At 43.0% G+C, this 24,469-nt stretch overlaps 1 protein-coding gene across 7 annotated transcripts in view; it reads left to right on the top strand.

Moving 5' to 3' along the window:
- HIVEP1 (HIVEP zinc finger 1) overlaps positions 1–24,469 on the top strand; it is a 150,173-nt gene that overhangs the window by 107,807 nt on the left and 17,897 nt on the right. For 6 of the 7 annotated variants that reach the window (XM_086706283.1, XM_086706277.1, XM_086706279.1 and 3 more), the window contains 4 exons: positions 1,880–7,833; positions 11,124–11,257; positions 11,973–12,148; positions 16,757–16,858. In XM_086706283.1, coding sequence (XP_086562409.1) covers positions 1,880–7,833; positions 11,124–11,257; positions 11,973–12,148; positions 16,757–16,858 — 6,366 coding nt within the window. The remainder of the gene's footprint in view (positions 1–1,879; positions 7,834–11,123; positions 11,258–11,972; positions 12,149–16,756; positions 16,859–24,469) is intronic. The other variant, XM_086706284.1, reaches the window with a different exon arrangement.

The raw sequence follows: 24,469 nt of genomic DNA, 5'->3' as shown, positions 1-24,469 counted from the left end.
ATGGAATCAGAGGCTTAACCGACTAAGCCACCCAGGCGCCCCGCTCTGTGTCTTTATACGTATTTTGACAGCCTGGTGGCTCTGACCTTTCCTACAACCCACTCCAAGCCTTTTGGAAGTGACCTGGGAAACTACTCATCCTAGATGATGATTCGTGTTTTTCATGGTGTCCATTAGCCCAGTAGGCACAACATATGACATTCAGTTTATTGCGTTTATCTTGAAAAGGGAAAAACAGTGGGAAGCATTCTGTAAATGAGTAGATCGAAACATAAAAAAGATTTGCTCAACATCATTTTGTATCAACAAACCTGATACTTGTTTTTCTGTTTTTCGTAGCTCAAGCATTTTAGTCATGAGGGACCCTCCCCTTTTTTAAATTTTTGCTCTTCTGATTATGGTGGATAAACGTATCATTAGCGTGTTAGTCCTGTGTTTTTTCATTAACTTAATCTATCACAGCACATAAACCGATCATCACAAGAGGACTAGGGTATTTTTTTTTTTATTTTATGTAAATTTTTTATCTCCAGTGGTTATTATGGCATAGGCATTTGGTCTGATATGAATTTCAAATACGTCCGTTGCAACGGCTATTTGAAAATAACCAGGAATTTGAGTATTTGACTTTTCTACAAATAAATAAGAGGAGCTTGAATGAGTTTTTGTCTCTGTGCCCAAGAATCCAACAAATGGAAACAAATGAAATTATGGCAGGTATTTACTGCTCACAGACGTCATAGTTGACGGAGGTTGTGGGGGGCTGAGGCCAGTTAAACACGGATTTCCTTCCAACACAGCCAGAAATGAAGGTAGCTTCCTGTCTTGTCTCCCACAGTTAGCTCTACCTACCTGTCCACCTGCCTTCCATCTACCTGTCATTAATGACAAAGAAACCTAGCCATTGGATGTTTTGTTCCGTTAAAATGGGGATTTTTTTTTTTTTTTTAAACTAAGGGCCATTACAACATTATGACTTTTTAAATTGTGTTGGTGGAGAACCACAAATAAGGGAGATGTTTTTACTTTCATAGTTTTTGTTCACTGATACAATTACTGCAATAGTAGTTCTTTATGATTCTACCAACCTTAATATCTCATAAGCATCTGAGATATGTTTGCTCCAAAAATTATTGTATACTAGCCTTTTTTTTTCCTCACAAAAATGGCACTATTGCCTATTTTGGAATCCTCTTACTTTAAAACTTGCTGAGAAGTTTTCTCGAGAAGGTACTAAATGTGGGGCGCCTGGGTGGCTCAGTCTGTTGAGCATCCAACTCTTGATTTCAGCTCAGATCATGATCCCAGCGTTGTAGAATCGAGCCCTGCATTGGGCTCCGTGCTAAGCGTGGAGCCTGCTTGGGATTCTCTCCCTCTCCCTCCTCCCCTCCCTTGCTCACTCTGCCTCTCCGTCTAATAAAAAATAAATAAAAATAAAAGATACTAAATTGCGACAAGACCGTCAAATACCCCGCATTAAAAGGTTGAGTTTTCTTCTTTGTGCAGCAGGTATCTCAGACTGTTGGATAGACTGAGTCCTCAGCTGTCACTGTGAAGAGGGAGAATAATGTAGTTTTGAAAGGTCAGGTTCTAGGATGCTGGTGAGCTGGGGGTCCAGGGAGGAACAAAGCATTCTGGAAATGGACACGAAGGTCTCTGCACGATTGTTCCAATAGCTTTTGATTGCCACCATTCTTACAAATGCCAAGATATCAAAATACAGTTTTATCCACAGTGGGCTTTCCTTAAACTACCTTCTTTAGTTGTCATAACGCCCTCGTGATTGTAATCCTCATTTTAAAAAAAACATATACGCGTGGTTGGCATGTCTACCGTCTTACCAATTGACTTTTTAACTTTTTTTTTTTTTTTTTAACAGAAATCTTAGAGGCTGGTATTAAAGCAACTTCAGAATCACTTAAAGGTGTGAAACGAAAAAAGATTGTAGCTGAGAACCACCTGAAAAAAATACCAAAATCCCCCCTGAGGAGTCCCCTTCAGGCAAAACATAAACAAAATACAGACGAGCCTGCTTTTGCTGTTCTTCAGAGCGCGCCGGAGTCTCACAAGAAGCAGAATCCTAGCCCCGTGAAAAATGGGAAGCAGTTTGCCAAACACAATGGAGAAACACCTGGGGTAGTCGCTGAGGCCTCCAAATCCGAAGATTCTGTGTCCCCAAAGAAGCCCGTGTTTCTGCAGCACCCATCTGAACTGCGCCGATGGGGATCGGCAGGCTCTGACCCCAGCAGGTCGGGCTTCCCGGATGCAAAATGTGACTCTCGATCTTTGTCGAGTAAAACCAGGACTGACCGCAGTGAATGTATCTCCTCCACTCGTAGTCCCGCTTCCTCTTACACAAACACCGCATTTGATGTCTTACTGAAGGCAATGGAGCCAGAGCTGAGCACCTTGTCGCAAAAGGGCTCATCTTGTGCAGTTAAGGTAGAAAAACTGAGACCAAATAAAACTGTACAACCCCCTTCTCAGTTAAACAGCAGCTCACCGGACGCCCCAACTCAGACTTCCCAAGAATCTGTTTCTGAATCGCAGCCTTCTCCTTGTCCCTCGTACACAGTGCACGTGTCTGCAACTCAGAAGAGTGAGCCAGCCACAGTTCAGTCAGTGTCTCACCCGTGTAACCAACACGAACACTTCGTTTCTCAGCCTCACCAACAAAATCAGCCGCTTCCAGCACGTTCAGGTTTCCCAAGGTCCCTGGTGAATCTGCAAAATCAAGAGAATGCCAAACTTGAACAGGTTTATCATATGGCAGCGACGTCATCTGTGGGTCTGACTCCGCCTTCCAGTAGAACTCAGGTTACTCCTCAAAACCAGCAAATGGATTCTGCTTCACCGATGTCCGTGAGTCCAGCCCATTCGACACCATCAGCCCCCACGCCAATTTATAATTCAGCTCCTGTCGCCTCTGTCGTTAACCACAGCGTGGAGCAAATGTGCAATCTTCTTCTGAAAGATCAGAAGCCAAAAAAACAAGGAAAATACATTTGTGAGTATTGCAATAGAGCTTGTGCAAAGCCTAGCGTGCTTTTGAAGCACATCCGCTCCCATACTGGAGAGCGACCCTATCCCTGTGTGACCTGTGGATTTTCATTTAAGACTAAAAGCAATCTGTACAAGCACAAAAAATCCCATGCACATACTATCAAACTGGGTCTTGTCTTGCAACCAGATGCTGGTGGTTTGTTCTTGTCACAGGAGTCCCCCAAAGCACTTAGCATCCAATCGGACGTAGAAGACAGTGGGGAGAGCGATGAGGAGGGGGCTGCTGAGGAAAGACAGAACGACCCGGTCTCCATGGACCCGCAGCCTGTGCAGATAATGAAAATGATGTCCCATTCTGAAGCGTTACCAAAATCAAGTTCCATTCCAAGCAATCCAGACCATGTGGTAGGTGACTTTCCACTACAGGACAAATCTTCAGAATCACAGGCTGTGCCAGAGTTACCAAAAGTCGTGGTCCACCCTGTCGGTGTGTCCCCTTTAAGAGTCGACAGCCCAAAGCTCCCGGATTCCAAACCTGAACTGTCTAGTGCACAGACACCGAAGGACCTTCAGGGAACCAATGTCCTGTCCCACTCAGCCTGGACATCCTCCCTCGAGACTGACGAGAAGTCCCGTCAGAAAGGGGACGGGAGTCAGCCAGAAGGGAAACAGGAACCTCACGTGGGGACAGGACATGCCCAGCTGCAAAGGCAGCAGGCTACCGATTGCTCCCAAGAGCAGCAAGGAAAACTTCTGAGTCCTCGGAGTTTAGGAAGTACGGATTCTGGGTACTTTTCACGTTCGGAAAGTGCCGACCAGACTGCGAGTCCGCCGACTCCCTTTGCCAAAACGTTGCCCACCACGGACCAAGACTTAAGTAAGAATAATGGGCCCTCTGCACCTCGGATCAGTACACCAGCACCTTCTGCTCTGTCAACAAGTGAAAAAGCATTGCTCCTACCGGGTCAGATGCGCCCACCCTTGGCGACGAAAACACTTGAGGAGCGGATATCAAAGCTGATCTCAGACAACGAAGCCTTGGTTGACGATAAGCAGCTGGATAGCGTAAAGCCACGGAGAACCTCTCTCTCGAGGCGAGGAAGTATTGACTCTCCCAAGTCATACATATTTAAAGATTCTTTCCAGTTCGATTTGAAACCAATGGGACGGAGAACAAGCTCCAGCTCGGATATACCAAAGTCCCCTTTCACCCCTACCGAGAAATCGAAGCAAGTCTTCCTTCTGTCTGTACCTTCCCTTGACTGCTTGCCCATTACGAGAAGTAACTCCATGCCTACCACAGGTTATTCAGCAGTACCTGCGAGCGTCATCCCGCCCCCTCACCCCCTGAGAGGAAGTCAGTCATTTGATGACAAAATTGGCGCTTTCTACGATGACGTCTTTGTGTCAGGCCCTAACACTGCCATGCCCCAGAGTGCACATCCGCGGACCCTTGTCAGACAGTCAGCAGTAGAAGACTCTTCAGCAAATGAAAACCACCTTCTCGGTGCTGGACAGTCCCTGGACGAGAGCTATCCAGGATGCGGTGCGGCCAGTGACACTGGGCCGGCCAGGGGCAAGTCTTTGGCCCCAGGCTCACATTTGGAGAAAAAGAAGTCCCATCAAGGGCGAGGGACAATGTTTGAGTGTGAAACCTGCAGAAACAGGTATAGAAAACTGGAGAATTTTGAAAACCATAAGAAATTTTACTGTTCAGAGTTACATGGACCAAAAACAAAGGTGGCCGTGAGGGAACCTGAACACAGCCCCGTGCCTGCTGGTAGTACACAGCCTCAGATTCTGCACTACCGAGTTGCGGGCCCTGCAGGGGTGTGGGAGCAGACACCTCAGATCAGAAAACGGAGGAAGATGAAGAGTGTTGGAGATGACGATGAACTTCAGCAAAATGAAAGGGGGGCGTCCCCGAAAAGCTCCGAAGGCCTCCAGTTCCAGAATTCTCTGGGCCCTGCTTCCACTTTGTCTAAGCATAACGTTGCAATAACAAGTGACCAGCACAGAAAGATACAGCTGCAGGCCTCCCAAATCCAGCTGGCGGCCAGAGGTCCCGACCAGACCATGGATCCCAAGCTGTCTACCATCATGGAGCAACACATAAGTTCAGCTGCCCAGGACAAGATGGAGCTGAAGAGGCACGGAACTGGAATCTCTGTCATTCAGCATACAAACTCACTGAGCAGACCCAATTCATTCGACAAGCTTGAGTCTTTTGAAAGAGGTTCCCCAGTCTCCTTCCAGGAGCTGAACAGGACAGTGAAGCCCGGGTCTCTGAAAGTGATGGGAATTTCCCCAGAAGAAGGGCGCCCTCCCCAGAACACGTCTCACCCTCACCAGCCTGCGCTGTCATCAGATGCTCTGAGAGCAGAACTTCAGGACGGTCCCAGGAAGAGTCCAAGTGAACGACATGTGTTGGGACAGCCCTCCCGACTCGTTCGGCAGCACAACATCCAAGTCCCAGAAATTCTGGTCACCGAAGAGCCAGATCGGGACCTCGAAGCCCAAGGCTATGATCAGGAAAAGTCAGAGAAGTTCAGTTGGCCTCAGCGTAGTGAAACCTTGTCAAAGTTGCCAACCGAGAAGCTGCCACCCAAAAAGAAGAGGCTCCGTCTTGCCGAGATGGAGCACTCGTCCACAGAATCGAGTTTCGACTCCACTCTGTCCAGGAGCCTAAGTAGGGAGAGTAGTTTATCTCACACTTCGAGTTTCTCAGCTTCATTGGACGTTGAGGAGGTTTCTAAAACGGAGGCTTCCCCCAAAATGGATTTTCTAAACAGAGCAGAGTTTCTCATGATTCCAGCTGGCTCGAATACACTGAACGTTCCTGGAACTCACCGAGAAATGAGGCGCACCGCTTCAGAACACATTAGCTGCGTGCAAACGTCGATGGAGGTCTCCGATTTCAGAAGTAAATCGTTTGACTGTGGAAGCATAACTCCACCCCAGACAACACCACCTGTTGAATCGCAGCCCCTGACGTCCCCTTCGGGCATGGGGGTCACCGGGCACGTGCCTCTCTTAGAAAGAAGGAGGGGCCCGCTGATGCGGCAGATATCTTTAAACCTAGCCCCAGATAGTCGTGTGTCTCCCGGGAACCCACCATCTTTCCAAACAATCGCTCTTGCGAGCGTGAACACAGCACCGTTTCCGGGCCCTCAGCTCACGAATGCGTCTTTAGCCGAGTTTCCTGCAAACGCTCTGCGCTCCCAGACTCAAGTTAAGGATCAGCGAACAGAAACCTCCAGTTCCAGCTCTACTAACATCTTCCCCGTTCAACAGCTTTTCGGTATCAACGTGTTAAGTCCAGTCCACACCCCCCACAGCCACCCAAACACACAGACGTCTCTGCAAGTGTCTATGCAGAGTGTTCAGCCGGATGCAAATCCCAGTTTATGTGTAGCTTCTAAAAGTAAAGGTTGCTTTGCTCCCAAGTACCAACTTCATTGTCAGGTTTTCACTTCAAGCCAGTCTTGCGCTTCCAATCCTGTGCTTTCTTTGCCAAAGCAAGTTCTCTCGGATCCAGCTGGGGCTGCTGACCATCGCGGGACTTCGTTAGCATTACCAACCAAATTGATAGATGCCATGTCCGGTTCATGTGTTCCACCACCACTGAAGCTAGGTGGGCAGGCGCAGAACGTGCCGACGTCGTTTGCATTGCCCGTCCATCTGCAGAGTAACGTTCCAGCGTACTGTTTTGCCACAGTCACTCCTCTGCCACAAATCCTGGTGACCCAAGACCTGTCCAACCAGCCAATTTGCCAGGCTAATTGTAGCACGGTGCCAATCAGCGAGGAACAAAATTCCGTGCCAAAATTGCAGACAGATCACCAGAATGCTCTGTCAAACCCAGAGGCAGAACCTGTCTGTGAACATGTTTTTTCAGAGATGGGTCAGACTCTCCCTCCATCAGAACCTTTGCCCGTAACCCAGAAAACGTCTGTTGGTAGGCTTTCCCCCCAGCAAGAATCTTCAGCTTCAAGTAAAAGGATGCTTTCCCCAGCAAACAGTTTAGACATTGCCATGGAAAAGCACCAAAAGCGTGCTAAAGATGAAAATGGGGCTATTTGTACAACAGAGATCAGACCCTTTGAACCAGGGAGTTCAAGACCTAGTGAAGTTAATAAACAGAAGAAACCTATTTTAGTGAGGCAGGTTTGTACTACGGAGCCTCTTGATGGTGTGCTGGCGGAACAGGATGTTTTTTCTCAACCTGAAATTAGTAGCGAGGCTGTTAGTTTGACAGATGTCCTACCAGCTGATGATTTGTCATCCGAACACTCTAAGTCTGTAGTTACAGAACCTATAGTCGAACTACAGGAGTTTGAAAACATCAAGTCCTCCACGTCGCTCACTCTTACAGTGAGAAATTCACCTGTCCCTGCAGAAGACATTCACCTTTCTCCTTTGGAACGTGTAGACGGTAACCAAGAAAGGAAGTCTCCAGGGGTTAGAACTCAACGTGACAAAGAGAGCATCCAAGACCAAAGTCAAGCCACACTTTTAGTGTCTGATGCGGGAGGTGCACAGCAGCTGCCTTTCCCCAGCCTGAAGACCTCAACCAACTTTACATGGTGTTACCTATTAAAGCAGAAGGCATTGCATTTGCCTCAGAATGACCAGAAAACTTCAGCCTATACTGATTGGACAGTTAGTGCCAGTAATCCAAACCCACTTGGTTTGCCTACAAAAGTTGCCCTTTCTCTCCTTAATTCAAAACAGAAGACTGGAAAATCATTATATTGTCAAGCAATAACTACCCATTCCAAATCAGATTTATTGGTCTATTCAAGCAAGTGGAAAAGCAACTTAAGCAAGGTACCTGACATATCATTTATCTTCACAAATAGTTTGTGCGATGTCTTGATGCCTTTAAATGTTTTAATTGGAAAGTGTATCTTAATTTTGAATGACAAATTGTGCTGTGTAAGTATAAAGTCACCCAGACAAAAGGATGAGAAGTTTACCCCGCGAGTTAGACTGATAAGGGTTACATGGAATCCTTCGGTGATTCTGTCTTGAGATATTTTGGAAATAACTTGCCCTGAGCTGAATGTTTAAGTCCTTACGTAATGGTACATACAGATCATCACGGTTTAACTTTCATCTTTCTCTTGTATTAAGTGAAAAGAGATTATGTTTGTGTTTTGTCCCTGCTGGTGCGGGGGAATAGAGGTGTGAGTAATCAAAGACTGTTACATTTCATTTCGAAATCTAAGCAGAGACATTCATACTTGTCTTTGTACACCTGACTAGCCTCCCCTGGCCATGCTAGTCCCAACTCCCACCCGGTGTTAGAATCATCTTAGTGCTAGAGAGAAGACTCACAGAATAGCTGACTTATACACTTGATATAATTAAGTTGGATTTGGTCAAGATGTATAGAATAGGGTCATAAAACTGTAATTTGGAGTTATTTGTGTAATCAGTCTTACTAGAGTTGTTGGCTTTATAAAATGGGAAAAATCATTTAAGTGAGAATAAATAAATAGGTAAGGGGATCATGGTGGACTCCTGACATTAAGAATTATAGATTAAGTCCGTGACCTCTACAGGTTCATGAGCATACAGTATAGGTTCATAGACATGATATGTGTGTCTATATATATACACATGTATGTATATATATATATATAACGTGTATATATATAACGTGTCTGTATATATACATATATACATACATATATATATAGACACACATACATATACGTACATACACATATATATACATATATATATATATATATATATATATATATATATATAGACACACACACACACACACACACACACACACACACACACATACTTACCAAGAAGGAAGTCTCTAAATTTGCCGGTAGGTTAAAGAGGTATGGATACAGGGACGAAATTCCCAAAGTGGTGATATTTTAGCTGAGTCTTAAAAAAAAAATGTAGGGATTTTTGTTTCAGGTAAAAAGGGTGAGAAATTTTAATAGTCTGCTGACATGACATGGACATGATAAAGAACTTAGTTCATTTTAAAGAATCCTGAGGAGTCTGCCATGGGTGGCTAGAAGGTGTAAGTTTGAAACACTGACATGCTTCCAAGTTGGAAATATAGATAAAAACCAAAAAAATATGCACACTGGTGGAGAGCCATTGATACGTTTTCAACAAAGGAGGGTGCAGGCAACCATTCAGAATTTAATTTTTAAATGACCCGGCTTTACTCCAGACCTACTAAAATCAGAATCTTGGAAGATGAGACCTGATCATGAGAATTTAGACAGAGCTTCTGGAATATTCCCAAAGCGCCTCTGGAAAAGTGGTTCTCCTTCAGTATCAAGTGCCTTGGTAGAAATGCCTCTGGAAATGTGTACTTAGATTTGGAGCTAGGCGAGGACTCCTGGTGGAAGGTGTCAGGATTCCTTGGTGCATGGGGGTAGTTAATGAGCTTGCTCAGAGCGGGAGGAGGGACAGATGATCTCAGAATGGGTTCGGGATTCACCACTACTTAAAGGGTTGAATGGATGAAGTCCATACGGGAAACTGAGAGAGGTTGTTCATCAAGGAAAGAAGAGGACCAGGAGAAAGCGGTATCACATAGATCAAGGAGGAAATTTCATGGAAAGATACTCAGACAGAGAGGTCAAATAAAGGTCACATAAAGATGGAGACTAACGTGGTTCCTGGACCGAGCGGTCCCAATATCGCTGGAGTGTTGGGGACATGGGCAGGTGGCTGTGGAGGCCTGGGTACTGGGTTGACTCACAACCCAGATGTTAATGTACTTATAATGGAGAATGGAAAAGAAAGGTGCTGAAATGGAAGGGTCTCTAAGAGAAGCAAGGTGTCAACAACATAAACTGCACAGGTGGCCAAGCACATAAAGACTAAGGAAGGGATAAGGATTTGGGCATTTGGCTCGTTGGTAATTGGTGAACAGAAGCCAGATTCGATGGTAGGAAAGTGAGGCAAAGAGAAATGGGAATTTGGTGTTGAAAAGAAGGTAAAAAGCAGGATTAGCGTTAACGGTATAAAGTCAAGGGGTAGTGTGCGTATGCATTCCAGATTGTGGGGACACCTGGTGTGTTTGCTAGGACAAGAGGAGACCGATGCCTTCCTGTCTGCTAGGGTCAGTGTCATTACCTCCTCGCACTGCCTTCCTGAGCTCCCCAGGGTGCACCTTCTGAGGCTGCGCGGGCCCTCTGACCATGGCGCACACTCTCTCATTTGCTAGAATCAGGTCATCTCAGTGCAGAGCCATCTGCTTGGGGATGTGGTTTTTAAGGTTTTGTGACAAAGAGGCCCCTTGATCAGAAAAGTTGTGCCTCACTTTGGATTTGGCCACAGGACTGGAGTTTGAGCCTTTGCTGTTAAGCTTGACCTTGGACAAGTGACTTCACCCTGAGAGTGTCCTTCCACACTGGATCCTGTGCTGCTGGCACCGCAGGATATGTGAGAATGGTAGGGACTGAGGAGGGGGACGCTTGTGAAATCCTCAGGTGGTGTCACGGTAGTGTTTCCAGAGGAGAAGCACCCAACACTCGCCATGTTGATGTGTGTTACTGTTTTCCAGACATTTAATTATTATCAGTCCACAGCCTGACTTGTGACCTGCCTGTATGTCACAGTTATCGGTATTCAGGAACTTTTGAGAAGATACAGCAGGGAAACATAATTATGGTTTAAAATGATAGGAGAAGGGGAGAATGTTGGCAAACGGACTTTTGCTTGAACCGAAGTGCACAGTTACAGTCCACCGACGTTACAGGGAATTGGTCACGTTCTTAGGAGTATGAGACATTATTATACCAAACGGGGTAACTGGCACTTTCCCATCTTGGAAGAATAAAGCTCGTTTCAGAAATACAGTGTAGTGTGAATGATTGGTCAGGAGACTGTGGTGGGATCTTAAAACAACATAGAATTTATCAGTTCGCAGTGGTGCAGACAGATAGGTTAAAGATAGGGGAGGGGAGAGAGCAAATGACCTTTAAACATGTTATTTCCTTGAAATGCATTCCATTAAGTTAACTACGCGTACGGTACTCTGCCATGTTTTAATTTCCAAGTGAAACGTTAGCATGTTTGTGTTTTCAGTTTTATTAAATTAGTTTCTCTTTTTTTTTTTTTCCTTTCAGAGAGCATTAGGTAATCAAAAGTCCACAGTAGTTGAATTCAGCAATAAAGATGCCTCTGAAATTAACAGTGAGCAAGATAAAGAAAATTCCTTAATCAAAAGTGAACCAAGAAGAATTAAAATATTTGATGGAGGGCAAGTACAAATTTTACTTTCTAAATGTACATTTAAACTTACTTTTTAAATGTACATTTGCTTTCATGTGAATGAAGACTTAACCAGTGCCAATTTTATATAAATGTTACAAGGTTTCTCAGCTTATTAACAGAATCTTCATGGCAAAATATATGTTAGATGTCATGTTAAATAAATCCATTTTGATCAAGAAAATATTTAGGAAACATCATAGGTCCTAGGAGGCAGCTAAGAACTATTTTCAGAGTAAACTCTGGGTTTCACGTTGATTTACAATAAGGAGCTCCGTGGGAAATCTGCTCGAAGAGAGACAAATTCACTGCCTATTGGATGTCGCTGTGTTTTCAGTTATGAGAAAAACACATTGTAAAAGCTGATTGTAGCTCTAGTGAAGCCAAGAGAAGTTTCAGTACTTTTAGAGTTGCTGTAATTGAATTTAATAATAAAGAAAACTTTGGAGCCAGTGGCTGAGAAAGAGGGAGTTCTGTTCTAAAATTAAACCTGGTATCGAGTAAGGTGGTTTGATCAGAATTGGCTATTTGCATATTAAATGTTGATGCGAAAAGCTGGAATATTGTTACTTACATGTGCATAAAATTTGTATTGATTGAGTGTAAAAATTGTGACTTCTTGTATTTTGTAAGCTGAATTCTAATCATCAGTATTTTCTCAAAGACCTAGTATCCAATGTCCCTATTTTTTTTCTTTAAATTAGATATAAATCAAATGAAGAGTATGTATATGTCCGAGGCAGGGGAAGAGGAAAGTACATTTGTGAAGAATGTGGAATACGTTGTAAGAAACCTAGTATGTTAAAGAAACACATACGGACCCATACAGATGTCCGCCCCTACCACTGCACTTACTGTAACTTCTCCTTTAAGACGAAAGGTATGAAATGGCATTGTTCGGTGGTCCTTTTGATATGCATTGAGTTAGTAGAGCCAAGATCCACCTTGACACTCTGTGACCAAGGATGCAGTAACTTGAATAGACTGATAGAAATAACATCTTGTCAACACGGTAGCCTTGTCTCTTTATATGTCTCTAGACCTCTCAGGGAAAGGAAGAAAAAGGTTTTTTTTTTTAATTATATACTTTCACAATATAGATAATAAATATAACATTTTAAAAGGAGCAACTACCCTTTTTTATTTCCCTCCCCAGATTAGAGTTGCATAACATGATGACTAATACATTTCAAAAATACTTTGGAGCTGAAGAAGAAAAAAATTTTCATGATGATAAGGAAACTCCTTTCTGTGCTACAGGATTGAAGTGAAAGTTTAAATAATAACTATAGTAAACTTACAATGACTGCGTTCATGTCTTATTATCTAATTTTAGGCATGAAAGGCCATTTTTTTTCCATGATGCTTTTTGTTTTTTACCCAAATTCTATTGAATTTCAGCTTCAGAAAACTTCTGTTGTCCTATTTAATGTGCATAGAACTCAGAACTAGTCATTAAAATTATATTTAGTACTCTTTCTGTATGCTTTATATGTTTTTATTTAAATTGCAAGTCTTTATTATAGTTAAGGTAATTTTACCCTCTCCAGATTCCCTGCTACATATAACGAGAACACTACTTAAAAAATAATGCCCACTTTCTCCATTAGGCTCCTTGCTCACGAATCATTACATAAAAATTTGTTACTTGAGACTTCAGTTTCCTACCTACCTTTTAAAAAGAAGAACCTCTCTAAAAGAAAACAATGTCATCCTAAAATTCTCTGTCTGAAAGTGTGGTATCTGTAAAAAATATTTAATTGACGATTTTTTTACAGAAACTTTATTTTTATTCCCTTTGAGTGAACACTCACTTTTTTCTGATTATATTGGCTGCCTTCAGGGTTTTTGTTTTAGAGATTGATCAACTCATCAGCAAAATTTACTACGTTATTTGGCTAGAATTTTTTGGCGTTTAAGGAGAGTTATGATACATAGCAACTAAACATTCACATTAGCTCTCCTTAGATGCCGGGAGTATCCGAAGCAAGAATAATAGAAATAACAACAACAGAATTGTTCTTCAGCTAGTCTTGAATATTTCTGAATAGCTTTGAGACATCATGAGTAGTTGAGAGGTTCACTGTCTGTAGTCCTCTGGTTGTGATGTGGATTCACCTTCTGGAAATGGAGGGTGGGTTTCAGGATGCTTTTCCTGGTCTTGTGTGCAGGCTTTGATAGGAGAAGGTACTATGATTTCTTAACCCAATTTATTGCCCTTTCACTGGTTTTGATCCTGTGATTACGCAACATCTGCGAATTTCCAGTACACAGCCAGGAGACCAGAAATGGGCCAATATAACTCATAAAAGATTAGCAAGTACAGAATGATGTTGCTAAATAAAAGAGGATCAAGGTATAATGTGAAATGTGTATTTCTCAATAGAAAGAAGAGAAGGAATCAGTATACTTAAATGATATTCATAAAATGAGGGCAAGAAAGGGAGGGAAACTTAGGTGTGGAAAACCAAATGAACCTTCTTGGCCAAGAAAAATACTCTGAATCACCAAGTAAGTAATCTTAGTGAAATAACTCCAAACAGCGTCACGTAAAGGTTTAGATAAATGTTTCCCAAGAGGCGGACAGAGCATAATGACCCCTGAAGAGTGAGCATTAGATCTTTGCAGTTTTCACATCTTCCAACTTCTCGGATATGCTGCCGATCTGAATTTACGTTAGATGTTTTGTTTTGTCAGAAAATCCATTGCAATTATGCGATAAATACGTATTTGAGGAAAGCGACCCTAGCTAAGGAGACCGGTGAAGAAAATATTAGAAATTCAGTATTTCCCTCTTCTGAGGGTGATAGTTCTTTATTTTATGGGTCAGCTTCCTCGTAGAAGTCTGCCTTTTGTGAATATCTGTAAAACAGATTCCATAGTATCTTTTAAATGCAGCTGAATACTAGTCGACTCGTTTTTAGGTTAGGCTGCAGAGGTTGTCCTCCTTGATTTACTCTGTCGTCCTAGCCAGCGCAACTCTACTCCCCACTGGATGTGTCTGGATAGGAACAGAAAAACAGTGATGTAATGGCATGCCACATAAATATGGGTACCGAGAAAGAGCACGCTGCGGCCAGCTAAACAGTCTGCAGTGCTAGAAATTGATGCTTCTGATGCCTCGTGCCTATAAATCTCTACTTTGTCATTTGTCCCCTTAATTTATCTGATGAGTACACTTCCAAAAGAATTGTAATTGATTTGTTTTCACTGTTTTGCTTTAAAGGTCAGTCAGCAGAAAAGACACAGTGAGCTTGCACCCCTGCAGGATTTACTACCATTTATATCACAGAAAGCTAGACTCTCTGTGTAGCTGTAGGAGCCCAGAAACAAAACCTCACATGCTTTCCAGAGGATTTAGACTAATGTTTCTTAAGTCTGTTAAAAAATGTACTTATTACGTTGATGCACAGAGTTTATGGCATTGCTAAGGGATATATGCATCTATTTTGCATGTTAAAATGCAAATTGTCGTGTTTATTTTAACTTATTTAAGAAGTAGGTTAGTAGTAAGTAATAGCTCGAATTATGAGAAGATATGCTTATTAAAAGCTTATAGTCCCAAATTTGTCTGGTTACAATTATCCATTAACGTCTCTAAGAAGCAAATAACCTTCCGTGACTGTTCATGTAGGGAACGAAAGCACTTTCGGTAAAGTAATTTGGTTTGTAATATTGTTATTGTATTAGGAAGTGCTTTGGCTTGTAAATGGAAATTTAAGCCATATTGAGATGGCCAAAGCATCTTTTTTTACAAGTTTTTAATATGAACATTTTGAAGCTTACGGGAAAGTAGAGATTTGTATCATGAACACCAGTCTACCAACCAATCTGCCTTTTACTAATTGTTAACATTTTGCCATGTTTACCTCATGTGTCGTTTGTTTGTTTGTTTGTTTTAAGTGTATTTCAAGTAACTATCAGACATGGCCAAGCCATTTAAGCCGGGTGTCATCTCCGGAATTACAGAAGTCAGGGTTTGCTGGGTCTTAGATATCATCTAGTCCAGGTAACCCTGTCACCCTTGAGCCCTTTAAGCACTAAGCTCTGAGGTGCTGCACGCTGTGAAGTGCAAGAAGTGGCTTGAACAGTGTGACCAGTTCCAAGTACTTAGGGAAGTTTTAGTGGTACTGAGGCTCTATAAATACAGCAGTTTCACAGGCCCTTCAGCTACTGCAAGCCCAAAGTTAAGACCAAGGATTCAGACATCTTTACCTCCAGGCTTATTCTCAAATACTGATTCGCCCCTGCTCACCAAGCTAAGTATCTGGATTTTGTTTTCTCAAAAGAGAGGACCTTCCCTTGTTGGCGATGTTTTGTGTGTGTGGCGTTCTGCACTCAGACTGCTTGGCATCCTTAGAATCTGAGCTCTTCCCATGCATTCGTGATCACTTGGGATGGACGTTCCCAGTGGGTCCCAGTTAACCTGATAATACTTAGCTACATTAACCGCCAAAGGAAACACGTCTTTAGAGATACTGTTATGAGACGTCTAGTCAATATGGTGAAGTGAAATTAACACAGGAAATTCTCTCCTGTTCCAAATAACAGAAATGCTGTTTATGATATAACAAATGTAGTGTTTAATAGATAGTCAAGCTTGAAATTTAAAAAAGGCAAATTCCCAGGTAACAGAAATAAAAAAGAAACTCCATGCTAGTATAGTGAATAGACACTTAAAATAATAATAATAATAATAATAATAATAATAATAATAATAATAAATAAAATTTAAAATACAAGAATTCATGGGCACAGCAAAGCCAGGTATATGCCCACAGCTCAAGGATTTTAATGTTAATACTGGAATAGAGTCCGAGGCCTCTGAAATAAGCCTGGCCCTCCTGTCCAGTGACTTTGGACCATGTGGGAAAAACATTTCTGCTGAAGAGCAAAATCCCATACCTATGCCATGCAAAAAGAAAGAAAGAACTGGTCTAGAATCAGAGGTCTGAAACCTTCAGCCCCGAGTAGAAGCAGTTGGAAAACTGACCCACAGAGATGTTTCTGCAACTCAGGGTATGTAAGGCTCCGTGGAAAACAGTCTTGCTAAAGATAAGCTTAGGATAAAAACTAAAAGGCATGCAGGGAAACAAAGTACCATGAGGGAGATCCGGCAGGCACAGTGGTGGAGAATTTGGACGCCAGGAACTACACATCTTAGTGCGATCCAAAAGGGACTTTAAATTGAGGATGTTTAAAATGTTTTAAAAAAAATAAATAAGGACGACAGAATAGAGACCAAAGGCAAAAGTAGACATTATCCAAGTAGAAGAGGCAGAATTGAAAAGAGAAGTTGTTAGTAGTAAATAACGAGGTTATTACAACATACAGATACCAGTATTTTCTTTTGTCCAAATTTGAGTCTTGGAACTGTATAACCACAGTCTGTGCTTTCATTTGAAGTAGGAATGGAATTTGCCAGTGTTGACAAATGCAGCAGCAAAATACTACTGCGTAAGCTTAGTAAACATTCTTTTCCCTTAAGGAAATCTGACAAAACACATGAAGTCCAAGACACATAGCAAGAAATGTGTGGATTTAGGCGTCTCAGTAGGTTTAATAGATGAACAAGATACAGAAGAATCAGGTAAGGCTTTATTCCATATTTTTCATAAATGCTATTTACGATGTACTATTCTTTTTTTTTTTTTTTTTTGCGTCCATGTTCTTCTTTCCATTCCCACTGATACTGCTTAGTTCTTATTTTCGTTACTGTTTATTTACACTGTACAACAGACTCCTGCTCAGTTTCCCCATCATTAATTTGTCTTCCTTCCCGTCCATCCATTCCCACGGATGTTAAATTAATCTTCGTGAAGCCTGTGTCTGGTCGTACTACTCTGTTGCAAGTCTTCCATTGGTTTCCATTTGCCAACTGAATAAATGATGAGCTCGCATCCCCCGAATCCTTTATGATCTGGTGTCCGCCTGCCTTATCACCCTTCTTTCTCCTTTCTTTCTTTCACCTACCCTAATGCTTAAATTTCCTGCTTACGTGACATTGATCTGGCTCTCTGCCTATACAGCCCTCCCTCAAAACCCCGCCCTCAATCCCCACGCAAAACGTGGCTCCCAGTGCGCATCGGACAAAATCGTACTTTCCTTCAAGGTCTACCTCAGATCCACCGCTGCCATGAAGCCTTCTCTGATTTTCCCTTCCCACACTGTGGGAAACCATTTTTCTCTTCTCTCAGCTCCTGTAGTATTTCCGAGTTTGCTCTCTGAAAGCATTGAATCTCTTTCTGCCTCATTTTTGGATTATTTACATGCCGACCTTTCCTCCTCACGGAGATTCTTAAGCAGATCATGAGCAGAACTGATGACGGAGTGATCCTAGCTGCACCCGCAGCCCTTAATGCAGGGCCTTGCATGTAGCAGCCGCTCTGGGAATGTTTGTGCAGTAAAACACTTGTGTGCTTCCCCAAAATGTTTGTCATTTTGAAAACGTTGGCTGGGGGTTTTCATAACGGTGTTAACAAATCTAAGTGTTTATCTCTGACCAATTTTGAGGGAAAATAAACCCATTCTTCTGTTCTAATTAGAAAGTAGAATTCTTCTTTCGTGAGACTTTTTACATAGGTCAAGAATTTATCAAAGAGATAAGTTTTCTTTAAAAAAGAAACTTTCTGTTTTTGAAAAGTGCCCTAAATTAGACATTTACCTGCTTGCCATGTCTTAGTTAACATGCATTAGTTTGATACGTAGAATATTTCCAAAGAGTAAATGGTGAGCACACCATGGTAAATATAGGTAAAAAGTCAAACGCTTTTAATTCCACCTAACAACCGGTAGCACACTAAATGAATGAGCCTGAACTTATTTCTAAATATGCAGAGGAAGTGACTCACGTCTTAAGTGGTACAGCTGATATGATTCAGTATTTTAAGCACATGGAGAGGATTGCCTTTAACTCCTTTTGGGGAATAAACTGATGCATTCTTGATAGAAGAAAAAAGATAATCGTAACAAATTTAGGACAATAAGGAGTTTTTTAAGTGTTTTAGACACCCTTGTTGCTTTGATGCATGTTAGGGGTGGCCAGATCAGGATTTAAAAGTGCATATCACATTAATGTACATGTCACTTTTCTTAGGAACTTATTTGTCGGGGCGCCTGGGTGGCGCAGTCGGTTAAGTGTCCGACTTCAGCCAGGTCACGATCTCGCGGTCCGTGAGTTCGAGCCCCGCGTCAGGCTCTGGGCTGATGGCTCAGAGCCTGGAGCCTGTTTCCGTTTCTATGTCTCCCTCTCTCTGCCCCTCCCCTGTTCATGCTCTGTCTCTCTCTGTCCCAAAAATAAATAAACGTTGAAAAAAAAAAAAAAAAAAAAGGAACTTATTTGTTAAAAGCCGATTGTTGAATTGCCAGAAATTGAATTCTACGTCCGTGTCTTGAAACAGACACTGACACAGTTGATAGAATTAATTATAATTCACTTCTAATATAGACAGTTGGTTTGTTTTCTGCTGTTAGTAATCATGCAGTGAGGGAACTACCATCATGAAGGGAATAAATTTTTTTATTTGCTTTATTATCGATTTGCTTTGCTATTATTTGCTGTATTGCTATTCTACCGAGTCATTCAGAAGTAGAAAACTGGGAAGAATGAATAAGAGTTTCAGCAAGTTTATTATTACCCACTGACTAGGAAAGGTATGAGGCAGAAATGGGAAATACTACTGTCTGAAAAACACGGACACACAGGAAGTATTATCACAATATGTGCTCATTTACAGGTTTTACTTCTTGAGGAAGATCTCTCTGTCTTATAAAAAGTAAGTGAAAGAGCCTCTACAGTTAAAGGAAGGGAGTGTTTATGTTCTGAATTTGCATAGGACAGTCAAGTGTGGTTTCCATGAATTATCATGTATTGTTTAGACTGGCTGACAGACCGACTTACACATCTATTCATTCATTTTTCTATTCCGCAGCTTGTTCCAAAAGCACATGAAGCAGGGTTCAGGTTATAACTCAAACTTGATATTCTAATTGCATATTCAGAGGAGACCCTCTGCTAAAGCTAGGTATTTTACTTGTTTTTCTCTTGGCTACATTTTTTTATTTTTATTTTTTTTAATTTTTTTTTCAACGTTTATTTATTTTTGGGACAGAGAGAGACAGAGCATGAACGGGGGAGGGGCGGAGAGAGAGGGAGACACAGAATCGGAAACAGGCTCCAGGCTCTGAGCCATCAGCCCAGAGCCTGACGCGGGGCTCGAACTCACGGACCGCGAGATCGTGACCTGGCTGAAGTCGGACGCTTAACCGACTGCGCCACCCAGGCGCCCCTTGGCTACATTTTTTTAATTACTGTGATTATGGGTAGTATATTTTGTTTTTTCACCGTTTTTATTGAATAGTAGATTCAATATTGGCACATAGGTGGATTTTGCCAAGTGTCGTGCCATTCTGGAGACCTAACGGTTCCTAATGAATATGCCAACAAATCTCTTCTTCCTTCGCTTTATTATGGGCTTGGAATGTAGGTGTAAATGTAGTACAAATTTGTTGTTTGAAACCAGTGGTGTTGCTTTCCTTTCACTCTATCGTGCTTTCAAAAAACAATATTTTGATTTTTTCTAAATACAAAAAGATTACAAAGAGTTTTATTACCTGTATTCATGTATTCACGCCAGAGTTGATTATTATATTTTCTCTTATTTGCTTCAAGTCTTTTTCATAAATTCAGTGTGTTTTTGGAAAACAAAAACAGCGAAACAAGTCATTACACATCAGGTCAACTTTCCCGGTCGCTCTCCCTCCCAGAGGCGGACGCCAACTGAGCTGAGGGGTTCTCTTTTCAGTTCGTGTGACATACATTTATTTCCACATCTGTGAATAGTATGTGGTTGGTTGGCTCGTGTTTTAAATTTGCATGAACGATATCTATCACCTTGTATGTCGATGCCAAGAAAATGAATTTTGCTTGATAACTTTGAATGGGTTTCCGGAGCCATTTCTTCCTGTGCACAGCCTTAACCATACTTACGTTGCAGGAATTTACATTTCGGCCGATTAGATGAGTGATAGTCTGCCATCTTTGTTTGTGTTTTCTTCATTACTCTCCTAAGGTGGTTGTGTCTTATTATTCTTTGGAAAGAAGTTCCGCTCTATTAAATCAATGATAGTTAGCCAGGGGATCTTGCTTAACAGTTCCTCAGGTGTCTGTGCTTTTAAGGGAGAAAGCCCAGAAGCCTGCAGTGGGGTGCTGCCTGTCTGCAGGCTGTCCTGTTTTCTGATCGCACACAGCCCCAGAATGCACCAGCTGGCTCTTCTCTTTCCATTTCCTTGGCTGCCCCTCCTCACCTCCCCAGCCTCACCTCCCCACCCTGGGGCTGGGCTGGCTAATCTCTTTTCTTTTCTGTCTCTACCCACTCACCGGGTTAATCTCATTCCGTTTTCTGACCGTAAATACCATCTATCTGCTGCCGATTCCAGCACTCACTCCAAACTGGCACATCCATCTGGCTGCTGGCCACCCCCACTCGCGAATTGGATGGGCATCTCAAGTCGGACGAGCCCCAGACTTCCGATTTCCCCCCTTACCTCCAAGAAGCACGCCTCCCCTCTCGTCTTCTCCCATCCTCCAGCTACTAAACCAAAAGTCTTGAAGTCATCCTTGAGACCCTCCGTCTCCAATTTACCCCTAGAACCTTTGGCTTTTTTTTCCTTTTTTCAAAAGGTGTTCAGGATCCCATTACCTCTACCGCCCAACCCTGGTCACAGCTACCACCGCCTCTATGAAATCGCTTGGAGGAGACCCTGACTGGTCTCTGTGTCCAACTCCAGCCTCTCTACGGACTCTTTCAACACGACTGTCAAAGTGTTTTGTTTTCATTACGTCACCATTTTGCTTAAAACCCGCAAAAGTTTTCCCGTCTCATTCAGAGCTCTGCTCTGCTGTGTGCTTCAGGGCTCTCCAGCCCACTCACCTTCCTCACACTGTCTCTCCCAAGCTCGTTTCCCGCGTCTTCTGCCCTGGCTCAGTCAGCTACACCCACACGCACCTCCCTGCTCTTCATTAGACAGCCCAGCAGGCCCCATCTCGGGGCCTGCGCTCATATCCTCTCTCCGGAGTGCCCTCCCCCAGATCCCGCAGGACTTCGCTCATCACCCCCTTCGGCGCTCTCTTCCAGTGCCGCCCTGTCAAGGAAGGCTTCCTGACCCCCCTGGGCCAAAAGCACCCTCACTGTCTTCCTGCCAGCAATTCCTGCTCCTCTCTGTTCTGCTTTGTCTCTTATGGCACTTACCCCTTCCCGGGTGTGTGTGTGTCTGTGTCAGTGTCATTATCTGTTCCTTTCAACTAGGAAGTAAATCATAAGGACACGGATTGTAATATGCCCACTGCCATATCTCCAGCTTCTTAGGATGGTGGCTGGCAAGTGACAGGTAGTAAATAGTTGCTGATTTAATGAAGGACTGGAGGGGAAAATGACCTATTAGCTCTCAGAAAATTGTTCCATATTATTATGTTTAGAATTTGACATGTTAGTTTCTATGAAATCCCTTCACTCAAATCCGGTGGTAGCCCTAATATAGTATTTAATGCCTTTACTATAAGCAGTGTTTACGTGACATGGCCTAGGCAGACACAGGTGACATTGAGGGGATGACGGCATGTGTTAATTTGTTATTTATTGGTCATTGGATCAGAAGACTAGAAGTTAGTTCAAGTTCTCCTATGATTCCACCATTCCAGATGGGTGAAGATCTGTTCTGTTCTTCAGTAGTTCCAGAGAAGAAAAGTTAATTCTCTCACTGACACATCCATTTATGTACTTAGCACTTGAGCAGCTGTTACATGCACAGTCACTGCCCTCAGGAGGCACAGACTCAGCAGGGCTCGCTCCCCAAGGCTGGGGTTGGGGAAGGAGCAGAGATGCCTCGTTGGTTGTAGAAAGATGACCGAGGGTGTCCCGGAAGTAGGGGAAGGGGCTTATCTATCCATACGTTGCTTTATCGGCGACGTACCTGCAGCTGACGGGGGGCAGCATTCTGGACCGAGGGAGTCATTTGGGCAAAAGCCCTGAGGTTAGGAGAGCGAAGTAGGGTGCTGATGAGCATGTAACTGGGACAAGATGTGAGAGAGTTGGACAGGACACATAGCTGACCAGTGCTGAGGGACGGGTCCGACTATGCAAGGGAGCACTCGCTGCAGGTGCAAACTATGCTCACTTATCCTTAGATAGAATCAGAGTCTCTGCTGTGGCAGTTGATACAGATGTCTTGATGTTGTGACACTCGAAAACCATTATTTCTTTGCTATGATTTTTCTAGTACTTTCACTCTTCTGTTTTTTAATTTATTTTTGAGAGAGAGAGAGACAGAGTGCGAATGGGGAAGGGACACAGAGGGAGACACAGAATCCAAAACAGGCTCCAGAATCCAAAACCGAGCTGTCAGCACAAAGCCCAACGCAAGGCTTGAACTCACAAACTGTGAGATCATGACCTGAGCCCAAGTCAGACACTTAACCAACTGTGACACCCAGGTACCCCCATATTTTTATTCTTTTAAACATTCCATAATATGTAAAGTGTTCCCAAGACTTAAAAAGTTTAATTTTTTTAATGTCACCTACAGTCATTTAAAGCCATTGCCTCCTTAGACCCACATACACCTGTCTTTCAATCTGGATTATTTTTTCAAATGTTTTTGAAACAAAAGAAAAGATAATGGGGCTTTTAATCCGTGACTCTGGAATTTTCATTGCTGAGCTCTTTTTTTGTTTTGCTTTGGTTTTATTTTTGTTCTCCCCCCCGCCCCCACCGATGATGTGATTTGATTTTGTAGTGAGAAATTAGACCATAGTGACTAAAAGAAGCATGATTTCATTAAGTGGATGGTCCCGTTCAGCAGCAACAATAAAACCGTAACATAGAGCAAAAGCCTCTTTCTGGAAGGCTGTTTCTATAGAGAAAGTGCCTCAGTTCTTCTGTGTCCCTTATTCCCCTGTAGATGGAGTTTACAAGTTTGGGTGGAAAGTCTGGCGTGGTTTCTCTCTCGTGACATCCAATTGCATGTATACATGTGTAACGACTAACTTAGAAATCTCGTTCTTCATTTATTAAATTAGGGAGCACTGTTTCCCCTGGAATTAATTTCTACTCTGACCCAGCATCACTCTGGTATAGAATTGTCCCCATAGAATAGACTGTCCTAAAAGGTAAGGGCCTGATTTGTTCCCGCTTTTAAGGTTTCTGTGTATATTTGGAAACCCTGCCCTTATCGACTCCATAAGGATGTGATAAGGCCTAGCAGCTTGTTATGAAGTGTTTCACTTTTACCGTCAATTTCCCTTCCCGAGGAAACATACAAATTACCAGGCATACATTTGTAGGAGATGAAGTGGCTGCCTTTTAAAAACTTAGGAAGGAGAGTCAATGCTTTCAGGTAGTGCAGTTTTAAATTTTGAAGCGTACATCTGCTGGTAGACCGGAGCTTGGGGCTCTGAGGCTGGTCGGTGTCGAGTGATCTTCCATTCGAGGTTCGCTTCTCTGCACCCTCCTTACCCGCTGGGGTTGCCCATCACCCTGGCCACAAGGGCAGCCTCCCCCTCGTAGGGATCAGATGCATGGCAGTGGTTCCTTCTGCGACTTTAGCTGCCACCTAGGATCCCCTGCCCATCTCGACATTCCTGCCTGAGAGCATATTCTCCATCTTCATGGCCCCACCGATGAAAACGAGCAAACGTGCTGTCTTTGTTCTTCAGTGGTGAACAGCTTTCTCAAATGCTTCTGTGGCATCCTGGGGTCTTGATATCGTTTCTCATATTTGTAATCTAACATAAATCCAGTATTAAGCCTGTGCACGCGCACTGTCAGGAACCACACTGGGATTCCAGCTGCCGCGTGTCCACAGTAAACATTCAGGAAAGTGCGAAGGGCTTGGCCGGCAGCGAGGTGCACGGCTCTTAGCACGGTTAGCTTTCTCACCTATATTTCAGAAAGGTAGTGGTTACGGTGGCTTCGCAGATGCCTTTCATGCCGACACAGCCTCAGGTTGTCGGGAGCCAGCTAGTCCAGCCAGGTGAAAAGTGGAAGTCAGGAATAGCTAAGTAAACTCAACCAGTTAACTGTCCCTTAGCAGCACCTGGCTCTTCCTAAACGCAGTTGACATTGGTCACTAATTACGCTGACAGGTTGTAGATGCCTACTAAAGAGAATAATGATTCAAGAAAACTAAGTGAGATTCAGGAGCC

Source organism: Puma concolor, chromosome B2, assembly GCF_028749965.1.
Source record: "Puma concolor isolate L17-30 chromosome B2, mPumCon1.1.hap2, whole genome shotgun sequence".
Lineage (NCBI taxonomy): Eukaryota > Metazoa > Chordata > Mammalia > Carnivora > Felidae > Puma > Puma concolor.
This window is presented reverse-complemented; position numbering and strand designations above follow the sequence as displayed.